General features: G+C 41.7%; 1 protein-coding gene across 2 annotated transcripts in view; it reads left to right on the top strand.

The window, feature by feature from the left end:
• tafa5l (TAFA chemokine like family member 5, like) overlaps window positions 1-21,588 on the top strand; it is a 62,464-nt gene that overhangs the window by 11,154 nt on the left and 29,722 nt on the right. For both annotated transcript variants that reach the window (XM_030423644.1, XM_030423643.1), the window contains exon 2: window positions 6,502-6,651. In XM_030423644.1, the coding sequence (XP_030279504.1) occupies window positions 6,502-6,651 (150 nt within the window). The remainder of the gene's footprint in view (window positions 1-6,501; window positions 6,652-21,588) is intronic.

Below are 21,588 nucleotides of genomic sequence, written 5' to 3'. Positions count from 1 at the left end.
GGAAATAATACCAAATACAATACATATTGTCATGAATAATTAACTGCACTAGCTTTACAAGAAGTGGAATTTTTAATAAATATGGTTGAGTTTGCTGAGGCGCTCTCTTGCAATAAAACATCGTAAGACCTCACTTCCATCTTTAGCAGCCCCGCAAGTAATTACAATCTATAAAGGGGAGATTGTTTTAATATGGAAATGGAATCCTTGTCATAGTTCATTCAGTGCAGCCTGTCATATAATTTTATGGCAAATTCCCCCGAGGAGAAGCAGAGCAGCTCCCGGTCTGGTGTCACTCGTACGGGAGCGGTGCAGAGTGTGCGACTGTTGTGTTTGTCTCTTAAATCTGATAAAGGTGTTTTTATCGGTTTGGACTAACTACTGATGTGTGTGCGGAGCCTTAATTAAAAGGCACAAACAAGAAGGCAAGATAAGCCAGAATGAAGTGAAATGATAAGTGCAAGTGTCTAAATAAGGAACAATAAGCGACTGGAATAGATGGCGAGATGTCAGCGGCAGAGATGATAACCGTGGCCTTTTTTTATTTGCAGCGTTTTGCCGAGGTCTGCCAGTGTAATGTATCCAGGGTTGAATAAGCTCATCATGCCCACCGGTGCTCAATCCTGCAGTGACGCACGTTGAATCAGGGGAACATTGTGAGAGCGAGTGTGGACTCCTGGCAGCCTATTTCAGGCGGAGATATTAAGATATTTGTGCTCCTGTACTTTGGTGATCTGCGCTGTGTCTGATCAAAGTGCTGATAGGTAGAGCTCAGACTCACATCTTTGCTTTAAGCTGTGTGTGTTTGAACCCCTGTGTGTGTGTGTGTGTGTGTGTGTGCACGCTGCCAGTCTCTCACTTGTACTGTATAATGTTATGATTCAGTGATAAGGTCATCAGGCTGCCAGTCAGCGCTGAGAGCCAGTATCTGTGCTCCGTGTCTGCTTCCTGTGGCCCTCTAGACGTCGTTCCTGACAGGATGCGGAGCTTGGACGGCGACGTTGCGCCGTCCTTCACGCGGCACGCTCCACGCCACCGTGGTGTATGCGCATTCCATCATGTGAAATGGAGACGAGGCCGAGCGTCTTCGTGCTGCTGAGTGACAGGAACCCCCTGTCATATGAATTAACTCCTGTATGTGTGACGGCGCTCTGCCTGCGGAGCTCAGGGCACTTTACAAAGTACCCCCACCCACACACCCACACACCCACACACGACTCTCCACTTCAACTGCTCCCTCCGCTGCGCTATCCTTCAGGCTTATTGCATGAAGCCCATTCATCTGTTCAGTGTTGAAACATGGCAGAGAGCACTGATATGTGATGGCACCTCTGTCCTCCGAGCGACCACCAAGTATACAGGGAGACGCCTCAGCAAAAAGAGAGCGGAGGGTGGGCGTAGTGGTGGGTGGCGGGTGGGGGGAGGGTGGGGAGTGAGGGCTGATGCTATGAAATGAAATGTGCATAGCAGCTCTTCGTAGAGATGATTTTATGACTCCCAAGACTGGCCCATGTAATAATTTGATGAACAAAATACACCAATCATATCAGGCTAAATCACAAAGTGTGGCTGCCAAGGTTTGGTGTTGAGGGAAAAATACTTCATTTAAAGTGTTAAACCTGGTCAGCAGAGACCTTAAATGCTGCAGTTTTTGAGGCGAAGGGATTGGAGGAAAACTCACAGAGCTGTGACAGTGAAATAGGGCTCATCTCAATCAAATCAATACGCAAAGCCTTTTATTCCATCTGCCATTAAACTCCTAAACACAGACCCCTCTAATTTTAGAAGAATTTAACCTATTTGTTTATTCACTCATTTAATTATTTATTTATTTTTTGATTTAATGAGGTACCCATGTGCCTCTTAAATTGTTTTCTGAATGACTGAATGATCGTTGTAATGATTTTATGTTTTTTATGTTTGACGTCTGGAAAAGCTGCAACTGAATTGCCCATTTGGGATAAATAAAGTGGTCTGAATCTGAATCTGAATCTGAATCTTGTGGAGAAATGGGCTCGATTATGAGGGGAAAGAGTGAAAATAGGGCTTCCTGACTCAAGATAATTGTATTTATTGATATGTGGGACAGGGATCCTCAACAAAAGTTAGTTGGTTTAATTTTTTATCCTTTTAGAAATTCTTTTTAAAGTCTGAGGCAGTTGTAAAACACAAAATATTACAACATCTACAATCAAAGACAGATTTAACAACAAAGTGCTTCCCATCACCACACAGCAAGGATGTGTTTGATAAAGCTATACAGAGGTGGTACCCCGAACCTCATACTCACCAAAGAGAGGTTGTGATACATCACTGAGGATTGTCCGGCCTTTAACTGCCGCTCTGGTTTTACAAAAGCATGACATACTGTGTAATTATTGAACTGCGATCTTGCTAGACATATTAACAATCTTAATGAGTTTGTTTCTTAGTCACTGTATCAATATGAGCTAAAGTGTTTTTGGATGAACAGTAATTTGATTTCTTGCTAATTAGGTGAAAAAAATTATGCCAAATGATTACCACAAATACACTGACGTACAATGAACGAGGATTTAACCTGTCCTTTAGCTGATGGACACTTATTTTGCATTATCAGTGTACAGTGGGGTTCACATTTAAACGCTTCTCAGTATCTGTACTGGTACCTGGAATTCAGTACCTCTACCAATGACAACATTTTAGTATAATTTGTTGGCGGAAGCTGTTCAAAAACCTGGAATCAGCAGGAGCAACTCATTTTTACCATGTACCCTTTACTCAACCCAGATAAAATATAATAAAATAAAATAAAATAAAGGAACTGATGAAATACCAGCACAGTATTGGACTGTATGAAAATAAAAACAACTGTCAAAAGGAGAGTTGATAACAAAGGGCAGCAATTTAGCCTGCATGAGCCAAAGGAGACGAAGGCGCCCCGGAATTGTATGTTGAGTTGTTGTCACTACAGCGGTTTTTGCATGCTGTAATATTTCCCTATAAATTCTATGAAATCATGTACTTTTGGTTTCACACAAAAGGTTCAGGCACTAGTTACGCTAGCAAAAATGCTAAGCTAGCATCAAACGAGATAGTGAAAAAAGTTATTGTCAACAAAACCTTCTACAGCTAGCTCAGTAATTGCGTAGAGATATTGATGACAATATTTACACCTCGGCAATCATATAGGAGGGTTCAACTCGACGAGAACAAGCGCAGCACTGGTTGGAGTTAGGCTAACGTTAGCTACAGCCGCTGCAGGGGACCTAGCTTTTGTGCAATCAAACACGTACAATCTTGTGCTTTTAGATACATTTGATGTTTTACTAGGTGTTTCCGCAGGTCAGATAGGTTTCCCTGGTCAGCTTTCTGTCTGTAAGTATTGTCCTTACTCACTAAATTGTATTCTGAAGATGTGCTCTCAAGTTCTGAAAATTGGCACCATTTATTTAATGTATTCAGTAGCACCAATCTAATTTGGTCAATACCCTTGAAAGTACCAATCTCAGAATCCAACCCTTGTGCACAGAGACTTGGAATTATTGACTCGGGGGCGGGCACTGGGACCCAAAGTTAATTTTTGCCCCCGGGCCAACAAAATGGTTTATCCATCCTTGGCCAGGAGACATTTTGTGTCTAAAAGGAAGGAAGGTCACAAGGTCAGCACGATGAGAAGGAATCTGGAATATTTCCAAGATGTCTCGCTCTGAAAGTTCGTCACTTCAAAAACTTGGAAGTCTCAGCACCTGCTGAGGTAATTTTATGAGTCATTTGTGTTGATCAACAACCCTTTCAACCTTTGCCATTATTATAGCCATTTCATGCTATCGAGCAGTTAGCGTCTCACTTAATGAACCTTTGAGGGTGTTAGGAAGAACAGGAAACAGCAGTATAAAGGAGTGATGGTTGGTGAATGCCAGGGATTGACCTCACAGGAACTGCAGCACAGACTCTTCTCTAATCTACCTCTGCTGAGCTGATTTTATTTCAGTGTCTGCCTGAATGGCTTCCACTGGCAGCCTTCCATTCAATAAAGAAAAGAAGAAAGGAACAGTGTTACTTTCCCCACATGATTGTAGAGGTGAAGTGAGTTTCCCCAACTTTTCTGAGCCTTACCCTTCAGCCGAGAGCAGATAAGTTGCTATACAGTTATTTAACTTTACATTTATATTGCGCTTATTAAGAAATGTGCTGAGCTCACGCTGAGTCAGATTTGATGTACTCACACATTAGTATTGTTCAAGTGCGATTCAGCAGGTTATTGATTTGTTTTTTAGTTCTCATTTGAAGCTGCAACAAAGCTGCCTTTGAGTTTAAGTGACAAAGGTGATTCGGAGAACATGTCTTCTAAAATGTGTTCTTCCAAACAAGTTTTTGAAAGCAGCAGACACCCTGAAGCAATTTACTGTGATTAAAGTTTGTTTATCCATCAAACACAAGACTATTAACAGTTAATAATTTCCCTCAAACACACCAGGAAGGCCTAAATAAAAGACAATTAAATATGTTCCCTCAGGTTTCGGAACAATTTACCCAAACAAAACTGCTGTCTTCAACAGTAAGTGCTCAAGCAAACTGTCAGCAACAAAAGGCCATGCAGAGGGTTCATTTAATAAATCTTAACATCGCAAACATCATTGTTACAGCTCGTCTTTTGTTTGCCCTGCTTTCAGCGTGACTCATTATAAATAATCATCATGCTCCGATCTCAACTCTTCACCTAGATAATAGTTAAAACGGGTGTCCTGAATGTTTAAATGCTGTTAGAAATTCATCTCTTGCTATCAGAAAGTCTTGAATAGATTCATCCAGACGTACTCAATAAAAAACAACAAGATTCAGATTGGAGTAATTTCATCAGGCAACTTGCCACGTAAAAGTTTTGAAAGTGCTCTATCAACTCTTTTAACTCCCCTGACGTGGAAAGAAAGTCAAGATGATGAAGAACATTTATTTAAGTTATATTTTCCTCTCTCACAAGAAGTCCATTTGCAGCTGAAACAGCCTCGTGGATTGCAGGTTTCTCGGGTTTGTGTAATTAATTTAGAAATCACATTCTGACTAACTTGATTCTCAAGAAAAGGCTGCTAAACCACAGAGCCCTGGCCTGGGAGCCATCCATCAATTTGTAATGCCTGGAGAACTCTGAAGTAATTCTCTGTGCTTGGATAGAGGTGTAAGAATAGCACTCCCACACGACAGAGATTTCTCAGCAGGGTAATCATCACCTTAAGACTTTCTGTCCATTTGCCATCTCAGTAGAGCTTAACTCTGCTTGAAAATGGGTCTGTTGTAGTAGCCCAGTGACCAGCAGCCAATACCAACTGATCTGAGTCACGTACAATTTCAGCCAGTGCTCCATGTTACATTTAATAGTTGAGTGGTCAGATTTAGAATACAGACTCTGAACCTTAAATATTTAAAAATACAATTCTGTTGCTCCAAGGACGAATGTAAAAATGATGTCCAACATTTTGGACTCTTCTGACCTTCCTGCTTGCACCCACCATCCCGAAAACATGAAAATCTATTGAACAGATTGCCATGCACATCGATGTGTTCCAGAGGATATTTTCCCCCATGAGTTTTCCTCTCACACCACACTCAGCTCTAATTATCCCCTGTGCACACATAATATCCTTAATGAGTCCTCCAAACTGCACACTGAAGTATGTGGTTTATCTTTGCATGACCAAACTACCAATATCTGAATCGATGCCCCTATTGCTCAGATGGCATTGTTTGTCAGTGCCTTCCAAATTGATATAAGATTACAGAATAATTCATAGGACGTCTTCCGGCTTGCCAACATTATGGTGAGGATTGGATTAGATTAAGGCTAAGAATAGTACCTGGTCATCCACATGGTTTGTTCACATGAAACAAAAAGCAGGTTCCTTTGTCAAAGTCACACTTTACGTCGACCTAACCATCTTCCACAATCTCTTCTCCAGGGAATTTTACTGCGCTAAAACAATGTCAGACAGTGCCACCTTTGTTTCTGACAAACAAAAGTCTTGGTCGGCTCTTACAGTGACCTTGTCAGGTCAATCAGAAAAACACTTTTGATTTCAGGCTACTTCTAACGCTCTGATTAAAGCAAACCAGGCAATGTTAGAAATGACACACTGACTGCCTTTGCCTTTTAGCGCTTTGATATCTTCAAGCCTTTAACTTGCAGGCTTTTTTTGCTGTTATGACTGGCCACACAGAAAAATGTCCTTTTAACAGATTATTTTTACATGAACACTATAAGATATTTAAACAGCCTTACTGTTTTACAGCTGAAGAAGCTTCAACCTGCTGATTTAAAGTGCTGAAATCCGTTTTTCATTTTTCTATTTGAGGCTTCATATGAGAGTATTAAACTGTTCAGCGCCACACAGACCAAATAAGGAGCCCTGTGTCCAGGCTGCCTGTTGTTTGTACCTTCAAACACCAGTTGCTCCTCTGTAATATGTTCATTAAAGTCTCATTATGCTAATGTGATGTACTTTGTTTCTCGCTGCTGTTTGGCAGGCCAGTTGGCGGTGGGAACCTGTGAGATCGTGATGCTCAACAGAGACAGCAGCGTTCCCAGACGGACCATCGCTAGGCAGACGGCCCGCTGCGCCTGCCGGAGAGGCCAGATCGCCGGGACCACCAGGGCGAGGCCGGCATGTGTAGACGGTGAGTTGAATGACCCTTGTAGCCTGACGCAGGACAGATTTTAGTCGGAGTGAGTCACAACAACAGGCTGAATGGTTAGGGAAGTTGGTGCTGACCCAGCAAGCCTGAATGTGAATCATTGTGGTGGCTGGAAAGCAGCAACAATCTGTGGATAAATGAATGTTGAATTAATGAAAAAATGTTCCCCAGATGGTCCTTAGCAGCATGAGGAACAGATTAAATTTTACTTTAATTTAATTCAATTGAAGTTAGCCCATTTATTTAGTACAGCCATTATTATTCCCATCATAGGCACCTTTGTCTAACCTGTAGTAACCATATGATTTATTACTAAATGAGCAACATGGCAGTGGGACAGAACCCTCTAATAATTGTCTATATGGGGTCCATTGCACTAATCGTTGCCTTAGACCACTTAATTACTTGCACAGCGGTGTTGTGATTGAACTAGAATTACTCTCTGAGCATTTATTGATTGAAATGAGAGATTGGCCTTTATGTGCACCAATGGATGTATGTTTGATTCATGGCTTTAATGTATGATTTTTGACGATTAAGAACTTCATAATACAGTACTGTTAAATTATATTCTTAATATTTATGTTAGTTAAAAGAATAGTTTGACACACAAGGACCGGGGAACAGACACAGGAACACAGGGCGATAACAGACAAACCAACAGGGAGCGAAGGGAAAACACAGGCTTGAATACACAGGGAGTGATTTTGAGACACACGGAAAAAGGGCAGGAAAACAAACAAAGACAGGAAGTGGGAAGTAAGACATGACAGGATAAAAGGATCTTTAACATGGAACAGGAAATCAAAAAAACACAAATCATGACAATCTCAGCTTAGCATTTACACTGTAAACTGGCCTCAGACCAGTTGCCAAGTCACCAGCGGAGACTCCAGGAAGCCACTTGTCCAAGCAACGAAAAAGTTTGACACATAACCCGCAAAAAAAGGTGAATTCTCATTTATACACATGGTTGTCGGTAAAAATTAAACAGATTAGATATGAAATGTAAATAAGTGAGCTTTAGAGGTGCTTGTAGGCAGATTGTGTTACTATTGGACAGAGCCCAGGCTAACTGTTTCCCCCTGTTTACTGCTTTCATGCTAAGCTTGGCTAGCCAGCTCCTCGCACAAGCTCCACATTTAACTGACTGACTGATATGAGAGTGGTATCAGTCTTGTCACCTAATTCTTGGCAAGAAAGCGAATTAGGGTATTTCTCAAAATGTCAAGCCAGCCCTTTGAAGTAGCTAAACTTCAAAAATCCAAAAAGCAAGTAACAAAAGACAGGTAAAGGAAAGTCAAAGGAATAACTAAAGAGAAACACAAAACTGAGGACCACGTGGAACCATTCAAGAACAGAGGGAACCCACGAGGACCGACGGGCGAATAGGCACAGGAGACAGATGGAGGCAAACAGATGAACCGACCAAGACAGAGGAAACAAGACGAGCTTAAATGCAATCTAAATTAACGAGGGGATGAGGTGCAGGTGGAGAGACACTGGGAGCAGGGCAGTGCTAACAAGGCTGATGTAAGACAAATGTGGGGAGGAGCACAAGAACACAGAAGGAGGGAAGCAGAACACTTGGAACACAGGTGAGCAGGAAGTAGGAAGTGACAACATGACGCAAGTGGATATAACTACGAAATAAAACAGAAACTAACCAAAATCCCAAACCATGAAAAAGATAACCTCTTTAACCGGTTTCCTTCAGCTGGCTTTGTAATAATGAGCTCCAAGTACTTAAAAAACAAAGAAAGAAATAAGCGGTAGCTAACTGCTGATTAGCGAGCCACACTGTAGACATATCAGTGAAGCTACACGAGTCATAAACACAAACAAGCTAGTAAACTGATCAATGCTGTGGTGTGCTTAACAAAATTACAGCCAATGTATTCACATTTGCATTTCGTGATTGGAAGTTCTTTCTAACATATTTAAAATACATTTTTAACCACTCAAACAAAATCACTGAAGGAATGCAACAGATCTTATTATAGATCAGACACCACGGGGAGAGGATACAGCAGACTGGTAATGATCTTGTTGGGTGCACAACTCAAATCTGCAAGGGCGTCACAGAAGGTGCTTATACAACACACAAATGAGATTTTAAAAAATCAAATAGTAAACAACTTTACAGTGAAAATATTCAGCAGTGACTAAAAATACGTGAAACAAACAGCGATAATGGCAGGTAATGGCATGTGGAATCATTAACTCTGCTGCAGCGGCGTCCATAGGCCTTTTTCACAGCGGACGTTTTGACATAACAGGAACATCATGAAAAATCATAGCAGGAAAAGCACAGGTGTAACTATTAACAATAATGATAGGTCCCGTCCATTATGTGACCCAATCCAGTGAATCAGCATGCACAATATACCAGGCCCCTGCATCTGGCACACCTGAGCGCAATGTAGTCATTATTAATGTTATTTCAGTCAGAGGCATTTATGTCAAGGAGTATATCATTTACAGTCCCTGCATCCCTCTCAATCAACTGATACATGAGCATGAAGTTTTAGTTAAGTCACACACATAAGGAGCAGGTTGGGTGGGTGCAGGGAGCTGCGGCAGTGAGGAGCGTCACCTGCATCAATATGATTGGATGTTACTAGGTGTACAGCTGTGAATGAGCCAATCGTCGTAAGCATAATGCAAACTGGTGCCAGTCAGCCTACATAAGTGTGACTTCAGTGCTCTGCCGGAACTAACACTGTGTTTAATTAAATAAATCTGTGCTTTCAAATTAGAATGTTACATGCCACAGTACTGTGAGAGAGGTCTGTAACAGGACTAGCTTCTTTTTGAACCTTTTTCTTATCCCTCTGTTGTAACAGCAGGGCAGGAACCCCGGTGTGGAGATTGAAAATGTATTATACTTATTAATAATTTGGGACTGAATCAGTATTGGGTTAAGATACTGCACAGTACAGGTGTCCAGTATTGTCATCAACAGTCCACGTACTGACTTTTTGAAATTATCTTGTTGCTTTTGCGCTCAGGTATTAAAATCTACTCACTACTAGTTGATAATGCATTGCTGAGAGCTTGATATAGCCAAGTTTTTAACAACATTAGAAGAGTTACCATAGCAATTTGCACTTCTACACCTGTGTGCATGTGAAGTCAGCTTAACCTACAGTTAACCTAACAGCTTTGGAATACATTTGAATTTCATCAATGTCAGTATATATATATTCCTCTATTAAAAAAGAGTGCTGTTCAGTGTGCTACAACGACCTGGTGTAACCTTACACACCCACACAGTGGCAACAAACATGGCAGAAAGTGGAATTAACATTGCTAAACACTCCACTATGGAGGAGAAAGTTTCAAAGAAGGGAGTCAGTCGAGTAGTGTGGCGAAGGTTTTTCATAAAAGTAGTTACAAAAAGTGGCAACACAACTTATTTCACCTCTGGCACAGAAGCTGCTGTTGGACTCTAAAGAGAGGCAGAAATCATACAATGTTATTGCTAGAACCGAGCCAAATCATTGGTAAGTTGCTTTGATAATTTAGTAAACTAGAATGGCACTCAGTAGAGTGCATACCTACGCCAAGGCCCAACAATTCCCTGCAATTCAATCAAGAGTGATCCAATATTAAATTAATAGCCCTGTGTGATTCTAAATTTTACCACCCATAACTCTGATTTAAACTCATCCAATCTGTAACAGCTGACCACTAGGACAACAAAACAATGCAGATAGAATCATATTCTCCATTGTGTTTCAGAAGAATAATAAAATAATCTGCATCAAATTATACTCACTGGTAGATACCTGCCACCTAAATACGGCAGATTTTTTGTCATGTCCTCAGAAATTCACAAAAATTGATTAAAAATTGCCTATTTTGCAGTGTTGAAAGTACTATACTTAAGAATTGGCCACCTTTATTTCATACTCCCACCAAATAAGGGCAGCATATCATTCAGCGAACTTCTAACTGCTACAAACTGTGCTCTGTTTATAGAGCAATGGCCATAGCTACCGTTAGCTTGTTAGCTCAGTTAGCCATGCAGCTCGCCGGGCTACCACTGGAGTGTTCACCTAGTACATGAGCTTTGGACTGCTGTGAGAAAGAGGTGTTACATATCGCCCCTTTAAAGAAAGTGAGAGAAAATGTCCGTATCTCTCGCTTTGTCCGGATCTGCACCAAAAGTGAATGGGGTCTATTCCGGGCCGAGACCCATCCTCCATCCAAGTTTCGGGACTGTGCGCTCAACCTGTAGTTGTTGTGAAAACTTGCCGACAAACCAGTGAAAGACAGCCAAACCATCATGGGTGAAAACATAACCTCCTTGGCAGAAGTGACAAATAATAAAAATTGTATGAAGCTATGAATTTATCAGTATTTCATATTGTCATGAAAACTCTGATGAAATGAATCCCATATGTAAGGCCGTAGCACTCTTCCTCGTGGCAGACAGAAGTCAGCAACCACAGAAAAAGCCACAATAGGAGAAAATGTCTGGGCTTCCTTCTTTCTCCATTAAAAGCAACTGCCGATGTAATTTGGTTGTTTAACCAGCCAATCGATAATCACTTCACTTGTCTCCTTTTTGGATGCCTCTTAGACATCTTGACTCCTAACTACGTGATTGGCTGTCTGCATCAGGCCTCCTCCGGTGAGCCGGTGTGACATCAGCAAATTAGTAATCACTTTGGTCGTCCTCAGTCTGTATTATGCCGAATTTTCCTCCCCCTCCGGTGTTTTTAATATGCTCCCGCTGAATAAAGATCTCTTGTAATCGAGAATGTGTGGTGTTCATCCACTTTGCAGATAAGATTTTTATACTTCGGAGCCCTCGCTGCGTTATTGGGCAATATCTAGAGGAGCGTGATAAGACAGATGAGAGGACAGGGTCAGAGGAGGGGGGGGACACAGTCCATCTGCGATGCCGTTTGGGTCTCACAATATCACAATCACATGGATCAGATGCACCATTAATTCTATCACGCCATGACTCATGTTAGCCTTAATCTAATAGTCCTGACACTAGACTGCGGTCCCACAGCCCGTGTCACGCTCCCCACAAGGATTTCAACCACCTCCTCCCCCTGCAGACGCCTCTCCGCACCACCCAACAGATGCTAATTAACTTACAGAGAACTATGATTACAGCAGCAGGAAATTGATTATTACTGGCTTCCCGCTGCACCACACCCTACACTCCATTAATAGCCAGTGCATTAAAGGTAGAACCTGTTGCTCGCAGGCTCATTTAAAGGCTTTCTGCTGTCAGCGGAAATGGCGCCCATCATCAAGTGGAATTTCTGCATATTGCATGAGAATGCGATCCGTCTAATGCTGCGACTGTTCAGATGTCCTCTCTGACCTTTAACTCAGAGCGTACTCAGTTACACTGGCTTTTGATGTGAATTCCCATAAATGCCCCTTTGCCCTTCTAAGCACATAAACCAATTTACAGACTTATAAACATGTTTATTCATTTGTATCTCTCACTGAGGCTTGGCCATGCTTTTCCACTGAGCTGTTATTAACGCAGCAAGGGCTCACTGTCCTCTGGGTCAATTTAATATAGAACTCTTTCAGCGAAGCAGCAGGGGTGGATCAGTGCTTTAAAGAAATGTGTGGTGAAGAAATAGTTACCCTGTAAGGAAGCAGAGCCACTGACTGACTGACTGACTGACTCCGAGCAAACCAAGGCCAGGAACTCTGTCCTCATATTGTGTGCTTACATGAACTTTGTAATCTGGTTAATCCCTCACAACACACATGTAGATACAAACCCTGTTAGATTTCATCAAAATACTCTGGTCCAAGTCTGTCAGTGTTGAGCGATGATTATCGCAATTGTAGATCGTTTTGCCCTCTGTACCATGTACGATCAATCATGCCCAAATTTCCATAATATATGATCATTTGACCACTTTGTGACGCTGCTAAAATGAACTGTTTTTTATCTACACTTTCACCTTTCAATTCTTCTCCTGACGCGATCAGCACGGGACCGAGGATCCTTCGTCTCACTTGACGTCTTTCCAGCCAGTCATGCTTGGCGTAAGCTCTGGGGATGACAGTGATTTGCGAGCAGGGCTCAGCACTCATTTGACGCGACTTGCAGGTGGAGCTTGAACTTTCTCGGTATCCTACGTACGAGTCGAGTTACTTATAACCCAACTATTTTCATGCATAAACATGAACTGGCTTCCACTCATGCTGTCTTGTAATTCGTTTGCATTCGCAGTTCTTGAGGGACTGTTTTTTTGACATTTATAACAAATGTTTCATATATGTACTATATATAAATGTTAAGCCTTTGGTGCAATAGTTTAACATTTCCCAACAGACAACCTTTGAAGTCTATATTGCTCTTTGCAGTGACAGTGCTTCTCCCTTCTCCAGAGAAATGTATATCTGTCCTTTCTGTCCTCAAGATAAAAATAAATTGGAAAAAAAAAAAAAAAATGGTGATGCGTACTCCACACCCCAAAATTACAAAATGATGAACCTTCGCTCTGATGCTTGCGAGGCCAAACTATCGATACACACATACGAAAAGAAATCATCAGACATCATAGGATTCCTGTTACATACATAACTCTTGTTGCCACTATTTCAAAAGGCGTAGAAAGACCATGCATGCAAACAACAGTATCTTAAGTCTCAGTTATTTATTTGCCTTTTGTTTAGCGTAAATGTTAACCGCAGCGTCCCTGGTTTAATTCTGGCGGGGGATCTTTTTTGTGCATGCTGGCCCTCTCTCGCTCCCCACGCTTCCTGTCTGTGACTTCACTCTGGCAATCTAATAAACAAACGCTCTAAAAAAGTGTCGAGTGTCGGAGCTTGCCTGACTGCCTGATTTGTTTTAAGTTTTAAATGATAATGCATTTAAATGAAAAGAACCTAGAGACAGCACACTGATCTTGCAAATTAATGTTATTAATGATAAATTAATAACCGTATTTTTAAAGTTATGATTCACAGGTGAAACAATGCCAGAGACAATAAAACATTTCACAATCTGTTCTGCACAGTCTTATCTTTGCAATGGTGTGATGAGGTCGCTAATGACATGGTATGTTGTTTGTGGATGGGAAATCTGTTGGCTATACAGTAACTGTGACATTGCAAAATAGGAGCTAAGTGTAGAGAAGTCAAAGCAAGCACAGACACGCGGCTTGTGCTGGAGTGGGCGTGAAGAAATAACTGAACTTGCTGCAAATATAAGGCAACCAAGCTTATACTAACAAATTCATTTTTCTTATTGCAAAAAGACCTACTCCCCGAGACTCGGGAGCTGTGAGCTGAATCAATACGACACAGTATGGTAGGCTTAACAGGTGAGGCAATAAGATGATAGTGATCAGTCAAGGCAACCAATTGGCCGTCACTCCCCAGCAGTGGGATTGTCGCCTGCCAGCACGAATGCTCCACGCTCCAGAATCAGCACCATGGACAGCGGTCAAAACAGATTTATTCATTTTCTTGGAAAGACTTGAGATGTGTCCTAGTTTCTTACGACATACAGTACATACATACTGCATTATTCTGACTGGATTTATGAATGTAGTTAGCTCACACCGGAATAGCGACCCAGTTAGGTACAACTAAAAGTGTCCACATGCATACTAACATCAGTTGATTTTTTGAATGCTGTGTTGACGGTCCTAGTTCCACAATGTTTGTACGAAGGAAAAAAACAACTAACTGCGGATGATGTTTAGACAGCCTTAGGAACATCTCGAAAAAAAGGAAAAGATAAAGCGTAAAGCACTCTCAGTAGGTGATTTGAGTGAGGACGAGTGAAATTACCAAAATGCATCTCCCTTGTCAACTTGCTATGTCTCTCCATCCTCCCCAAGATCTCTTATGGGTGGACTGCTTTCGGCGTCCAGACCCAGACACCGTCCTGTTCGGACCCAAACCTATAACTGATCAATTAGTAAAATATATTACATTAATAGCTTTTCCAGCCTTTACAGCGCTAATAGTCCAGGAAACTCACAGACCAGTTACAGACCAAATCACTCATGGGGCACTAATCAGCCAATCAAATCTGTGTATTGTGTCACAAAGACAAGAGACAACAGTCAGAGGAAAAGACAAATAGACAGATTTCCTAATCAAGAATCCTACATGTTCGATCTTCCCAGTATAAACTCAGTATGTCTTATATCGGAGACTGCAAAGATTATTAAAGGAAACCTGTTACGCTTTTTCGTTTCATTCCTTTCCTTCAGTGTGTCATATATGTTCACGTGCATGTAAAGGATTTTGAGGTCAAAAAGATGAAAGGCTGCAGCAACAGAATCTCCCCTCTCCTACGGGAAACACTGCTCCTAAAATGCCTCGTCAGTAGTCCCGCCTTCAATTCTGTGACTATGTGACATCACGTCACCATGTCAAACAGTTGCATGATTTATGCATAGTGTCTAGTTTGGCTTGTAAGAATTGATGTAGCACAGCTGCTCTGCTGTTGTTAGCAGTGCTGGGTCAGGCGTGCGTGAGCTGACCAATCAGAGTATCCCAGTGGGGGGTCCTTAAAGAGACAGGAGCTTTAATAGAGCATTTCAGACCTGAAAATTAGCATAATATTTGTACTTTACAAGCAACTAAAGAAAATGGCACATAGAAGTTATCATTCTCTGGACCTAGGCTGAAGAATAGACCTCTGGTCAACTTATAATGTGTTTAAAGTATAAGTAAGGGATAATGTACAGAACGGCGCTCACTATCGGGAAAATAAGTCCCGACAGGATGAACTGGACCCTGGTCTGATTCGTCCTGAAGGGACTTATTTTCCCAATAGTGACCGCCGTTCTATACATTTTCCCACTTATTACACGGTTACTTGCCAACACGAAAGAAAACTTGACACAGGGTGTCTTTTTACAATTTATTTGTTACTGTTAGTGTTTTTCAGCAGAGAAATATAGTTCGCCAAACCGACGCCGTTTCGCTTCTCTCTCTTCGCTGCTTTCCTCTCTTTTTCTTTTCTTGACCGGTGACGACAACTCAGCCGCTGGGGTGAAAAGTGACCGAACTACTTGCGGAGCAAAGATTTTAGAACGCGGAGTGCTACGAAATACATGAATCAGAGGCAAAAAAGGCCACTTTCCTTGACAACGGTCAAATATGCTTAGCAACGGTCAATTATACGAAAAATAATTGACCGCCGAACTTGAGGAAGGCCCATTCAAGTGAATGGAGCATTCTACAGCATTAAGAAGAGCCGTGTAAACATGAATGTAACAGTAGCGCAAGCATGGAAGAGTCATAAAGTCATCAAACTAACTCAGTCAGTTACAGTCAATCTTGATATCTTTCTCGTTGGTTTAGCTCGCACAGTAACTAACATAGCCAGCATAAGCTGCTGGTCATATCAGTCCAAGTAAGGCTGTAGCAGAATGCATTGGGCCGAGAAGCTCAGGATTTCAGCTTTTAATCTGTGAGGGACTTAATGTTCTGCTGTATGTCTTCTCTCAAAAGTGACTCACTTTAAATGGTTGCATTTTTACTTTGTCTTTTTCCAAATCCTATTTTGGCAATAGTGTTGCACTTGACATCATTTTGCACATGTCTCATGTCTTTTCCTCTTGGTACATTCGTGTCCTCTATACTCACTGCAGAAACAGTGGACTATGAAGGTTGGTATGTGGTGTATCCTTAGTAACGTGATTTTGAACACACTATTTTTATTTTGCCCTCGGCTGCTGCCCTTAGCAGACCTCCCTGAATTCTAAATGAAAGCAGTGGGCAGTAATGGATCAGCCTGTTCCTGCATGTGTTTGTTCACCCCTTCACGCGCGATGTCTCAGGTGCTGCTGCATGGATTTTTAATGAAACTCTCAGAATATGACACATCTTAACACGGTGTTCAAGCATTTCCACTGCCAGTTATGGTGATTGGCATGTTGGTGGTGTGGTGTGGTGGTGGGGGGGGGGGGGGGGGGGGGTTACAAGACAGAGCTGAAACTTTAATAAACATACTGTCGTACCCAGCAGGTTTGACTGATGCTGAATTTAGTGCACGCCGCCCTTCTTGCATCTCAAACTTAGCTCAAACACCATCGGTTTATGTCTGATCGGATTTCCTACAATTTTCAATACTGCCCCAGCAGCAAGGGAACAGAGGCTACTGCGTCAGCTTGGTTTTCCGTGAACAGAACAATGCTAATGCTGCTTTTAACACTGATCACAGTTTGATATTTGACCATGTCTGCAGTTGAGTGTATCCAAGCAACCTTGCAGTGAGTTAAGACTGGAGAAACTCATCTTATAATCATCAGCGAAAGCTCACGGATTTGTGTTGTCTTTGCTGTTTCTGGAAATAAAATAAAAAAAACTCAAATCCAAGGCTTATGTATGATGTCGCCTTTGGGACTTTTTCACATTTCCAACAGTATGCAGCTGGTAGCTTAGAGGAGACGATTGGACAAATATTTTTATCTCCCTCACCATCCTGCTCTTCCGTAATGACATACCAACGAGCTTACCTAAGCTCCGCAGTGAATAAAGTTTATTATATGGGAGCTACCCAAGAATTTATCAGCTGAATAGCCCAGATGGCGGCTGCCTCGTTCGCGCAGTGTGACATGTTTACTCCGTTGTTCCATATTTGTTTTAATTCACTGAACAATTCCTCACTATGCGACAAGTGCAGAGTGGTTCTTCTGCAATGTAACTTCTTTTGTTAGTCTTTTTCGGGACACATTTCAAGCTTTTTTGCCCTCTTTTTGTGCTGCTGTGTGTCACTGTTGTGAAGGTTTAGTCTGCACACTGTACACAGGAGGATTATGTGCCTTTCCTTGCTTGTCTCCCTGCTCTCGCTCTAATCTGCTACCCGGCTCCCTCCCGCTGCCTCTCCCTTTCTCTGCTTGGCCCGTTGTTGCCATGCCACCACATCACACTGTAATCGTATGAAGCTTGATGGCCACCATGATAAGACTGTGCAGGCTGCGGGGAGATGGTTTATTTGCTGGCTGCAAGCTGCTGCTGCCTTCACACTCTTGGAAATGATTATTGACACTTAATGAGCGAAAAAGTGATGCTGAAAGGAGATGAGGCAAACTTAAAGCTTTTCTTCAGATTTATAATGCAGACCCAAAATTGAGAAGATCTGTGCACTGTTTATTTACTTCAGCTGCGGCGATAACCAGGCCTTGATTTGAAACGAGCTTATATTAAAGACCTTAAAAAAAAAGACAACGAATTCAAGCATATTTGATCATATTTCCTGTTTTTCTGACCTGCTCCAGCTTTGCTTACAATGTGCTGTGTAATAAACATTTCACAGCACTAATACTAATTCTAATTCTCACTTATTTGTTAGATCCATTTTTATAACAGAAATACTCTTTCATTCACTACTTATCCATAATGCTTCTAATTTTCCCTCTTTTTTTAAAAGCTCACAACACTTCCTGCCCAGATGTTCCACAATAAAAAATAAAATAAAACCAGAGGCTAAAATTACATAACGTCTGGCTTTTAATTTGTACAATATTCAGAGTAGAGTTTCAGTGACAGTAGCTTAAATGCACAGTATAAAATTCCTGCAACTAGGGGTCTCCTAATCAAGTCAAAAGCCTTAAAGGTGTTAATGATAACATTTAGCCAAAACCCTCTGGGGTCTGGGGTATAATTGGCCGTTTTTGACTACTTTTTATTTTACCATTATATTTCACCTTTCAAACTATTTACCTTGCCTTGTTTGGTGTCATTATTTTCAGCACAACCTCACATGTGTGACTTTACAGTTAGTTTTTTTCATTTTGACATAAGGTATTAACACAATGGACCTAAAATCGCAAAAAAAACCCATAAAATCAGAGTAGGAAAAAGTTAGTTATTTTACTGTGAAAACCACAAATATGTTTAACGAACCATTTGTATAACATAATGCAAACATAAATAGTTGTTTGCTAAATTTGTGCATATGTTTTTGAAATATACAAAGTTATATGTAACTGTTTACGTTCAAATGCAGGCAATGCCTCAGGCTCAGGTCTCCCTCAGCTCCCTCCAGCTCAATGTAGAGCTGGACTGCCTGCTCCACATTCAGCAGTCTCCTCATTGTTTTGACTCATTAAACAAAAAAACGACTCCACTACACACTAAACACACTACACCAAACACTACATAACGCACTAACTATACACTACAAACATGCTAAATGTCACAAATCTTTCAACTCTCAAAACTCGCTATCTCTATCGCTGTCTCTGTCACCGTCACTCTTTCGCCGCCGTCCCTCCCACAACTTCCCTGTTACTCAGCAACCAAATCATGTGGTTTGCCATATAATTTTGTGATTGGTTGGTGTGGTGCCTTTTTCCACTATATAGGAAAGGGGGTGTCACCGTTTTTTTCGCTTGCAAACACTTCCCGCTTTGGGACACTTTAGTGAGAAAAGCCTGTTTTTATCGTTTCTTCGGGCACTAAATGCGCAGCAAACGTGGCGGCAGTGTTAGCGAAAAAGCATGGCGGACATTATTTATCATAAGTCCGGTTTTACTTGGCCTTCCAAGACAATTTAAAAACTGGTATATAGTTTGAAGGCCACTCCAACACATGAGTCGGAACCGAGACTGAGGCTCTGTCTCGCTGCTACGTCATCTTAAATTGGTCACGTGATTTTGGAGGGCCGGTGCGTCAGTCGACCTCAGGGTGTCCCATCTCCCTATTTTCCATTGCATTCATGTTACAACCCTGCTATTGTTTGAATAAGCCACCCCCTCAAGTGGCCAGTGCTAATATAACAGGTACTAAACTGCAGCACTCATACACAGCTCCTGAAAACAGGAGTAGAAGGATGACGAGGGGGGACGTTTCTTGCTTTGTCTGAGTCTTCTGCAGTTATGAGAAAAACAGCGATACGTCCTCTCCTGACGACACTCCGCAGGGAAAACCACGGCCTCACACTGCCCCCTACTGTCATAACCTGCTATATCAACTGAACTGTTTTGGTCCAGGAAACCACATAACTCGTAGAAAATAACTATTTTCAAGTAAGAGACATCACAGGTATAATATCAAATTATGAAACACTATAAAACCAAGTATATAAATTCACAAATGTGGGCGCACATTAGTGGGCATCACACTAACAATTAAAACTTAGCAAATGCTGGCGCGCAAACGCCAGTGTTGCTAATGCTAGCTGACGAGAACGTTGCTGATGCTAGCTAGGGAACATTAGGGCAGTATACTGTAGAATTCAGCCATTTTTAGTTCCAGAACACAGATAGCATGTGATACCAACAGAGTTATGCTATTGTCTCACAAACCTTGGTAGCAGACGGAACCAGCCTTCAGGATTTTTGAGCAGAGATGAACAAAAGTCATTTTTGACCCGACAAAGATTCTAAAGTCATATTGATGTTTTTAAGGAAACAAGGTTATTTTTACTTTACTTTTATTCTGTACCTTTCAACAAGCTCTGTAGATGTATTATTATTTATATTATTTTTAATAATTTGTCTAAACAAATAGGCTATGTTAGCTATACGACCTGAGAGTCAACATGGGAATTGTTGTCCTTATTGTAAACATCCACCATTACCTATTAAAATCTAACGGGACTCAGGCAAAAATGTAAAAAAAGAAAGAAATTGGTGCTGCAATTGGGAAAGTCATTTTTTCTTACAGTTGAATGTAGAAATCCTTAATATTATATCTCTTAGTGGAAAAGTGAAACTATTGGAAATTACTGAAGTCATATTTGAGAATTTACAGTATCCTTCTTGTACAATACCAAATAGATCCCCAGCTCAACATTAAAAAATTGCCTCTCAGTTTTCTAATCAATGAGGCCCACATTTTTCATCCCTGTAGACAACAGTGGAGATGTTTTCTAGTCCCAAAAAGAAAAATCTATATCTCTGGCTGTGAATGTGTTTGCGACAACATTGTTTTCCCTAAAGCGACATATATAAGTCAGCATGAAGACGGACATGAAACATCCGTGACATCAAAATGCCGCTACAGCGGGTCACTTCCTGGATTGAAAAAGACCCTAACAAATGTACCACTAATTCAAAGCAACAGCCTGCAACAAACCACACAACTGAAGAGTCATTTGTAGCTTGGTTGCGTTTTAACTGTGTTGATTGTTCTGTTGTCATAATTAGAAGTGAGAGACCGTCGGGGCTCTGGTAGCAGGTTGCGCTGCTCAGAGGACAGAGGGCTGAAAGTCTGGCTGCTACAAATTGATCCATGATTGAAGCTTAATTAACATCAGCCTGAAAGATTATAAAAGCCTGTTACAGTGTTTTCGGGGCCTAGCTAAGCTAGTTAGCTAATCTTTTTGTTTATTAAATCAGCAGAAGAGAGGCACAGTTTTATTGTTTGGCGATTTGTGCTTCCCTTTATCTCGTCTTTTCAATGCAGTGAGCACATGCTTGGTAGTTTTCCTTTCCAGCGTTCGAGAAGCTGTCACTAAAACTGTGCTTTTTTTTGTTTCTTGTACCTCATCTGAATACATTTTAAATGAGCTGCCTGTGGCTTTTGTAAAAATTTGATGTTATTTTTTACTTCTGCAGAGGCAGAATTTCATCAGAATAACAGTGGTTTTAAGGACTCACTGTTGTGCCTCCTGCCCCACTCTGAGCCTCGTCTGGCAGTGCTGTGTTGTGCTGGGCTGGGCAGGGCTTGGCACTGTGCACAGGGGGACAGATGGTCTTACATGTGATCTAGTTGGAGGTCCAGAGCGGTACCCCAGCAGGGACCCTGGCAGATGACAAGCCTGGCCCGACGTCCGCGGTCCCCGGGTGGGACTCAGACGATGACGGCAACAGGACGGGCCACCCAGGTGTCGGCCAGACGCACAGACTCTCTCTCTTCCTCTCTCTCGCTCGCTTTCAACCACCACAGCCAGCTGTTTCAACTCTGCTGCTGCTTCTGCTGCTGCTGCTGCTGCCGCACACTGCCACCATCACA

Source organism: Sparus aurata, chromosome 7 (genome assembly GCF_900880675.1).
Source record: "Sparus aurata chromosome 7, fSpaAur1.1, whole genome shotgun sequence".
NCBI lineage: Eukaryota > Metazoa > Chordata > Actinopteri > Spariformes > Sparidae > Sparus > Sparus aurata.
The sequence above is the reverse complement of the archived record's forward strand: the minus strand, read 5'-3'. Positions and strand labels throughout refer to the sequence as shown.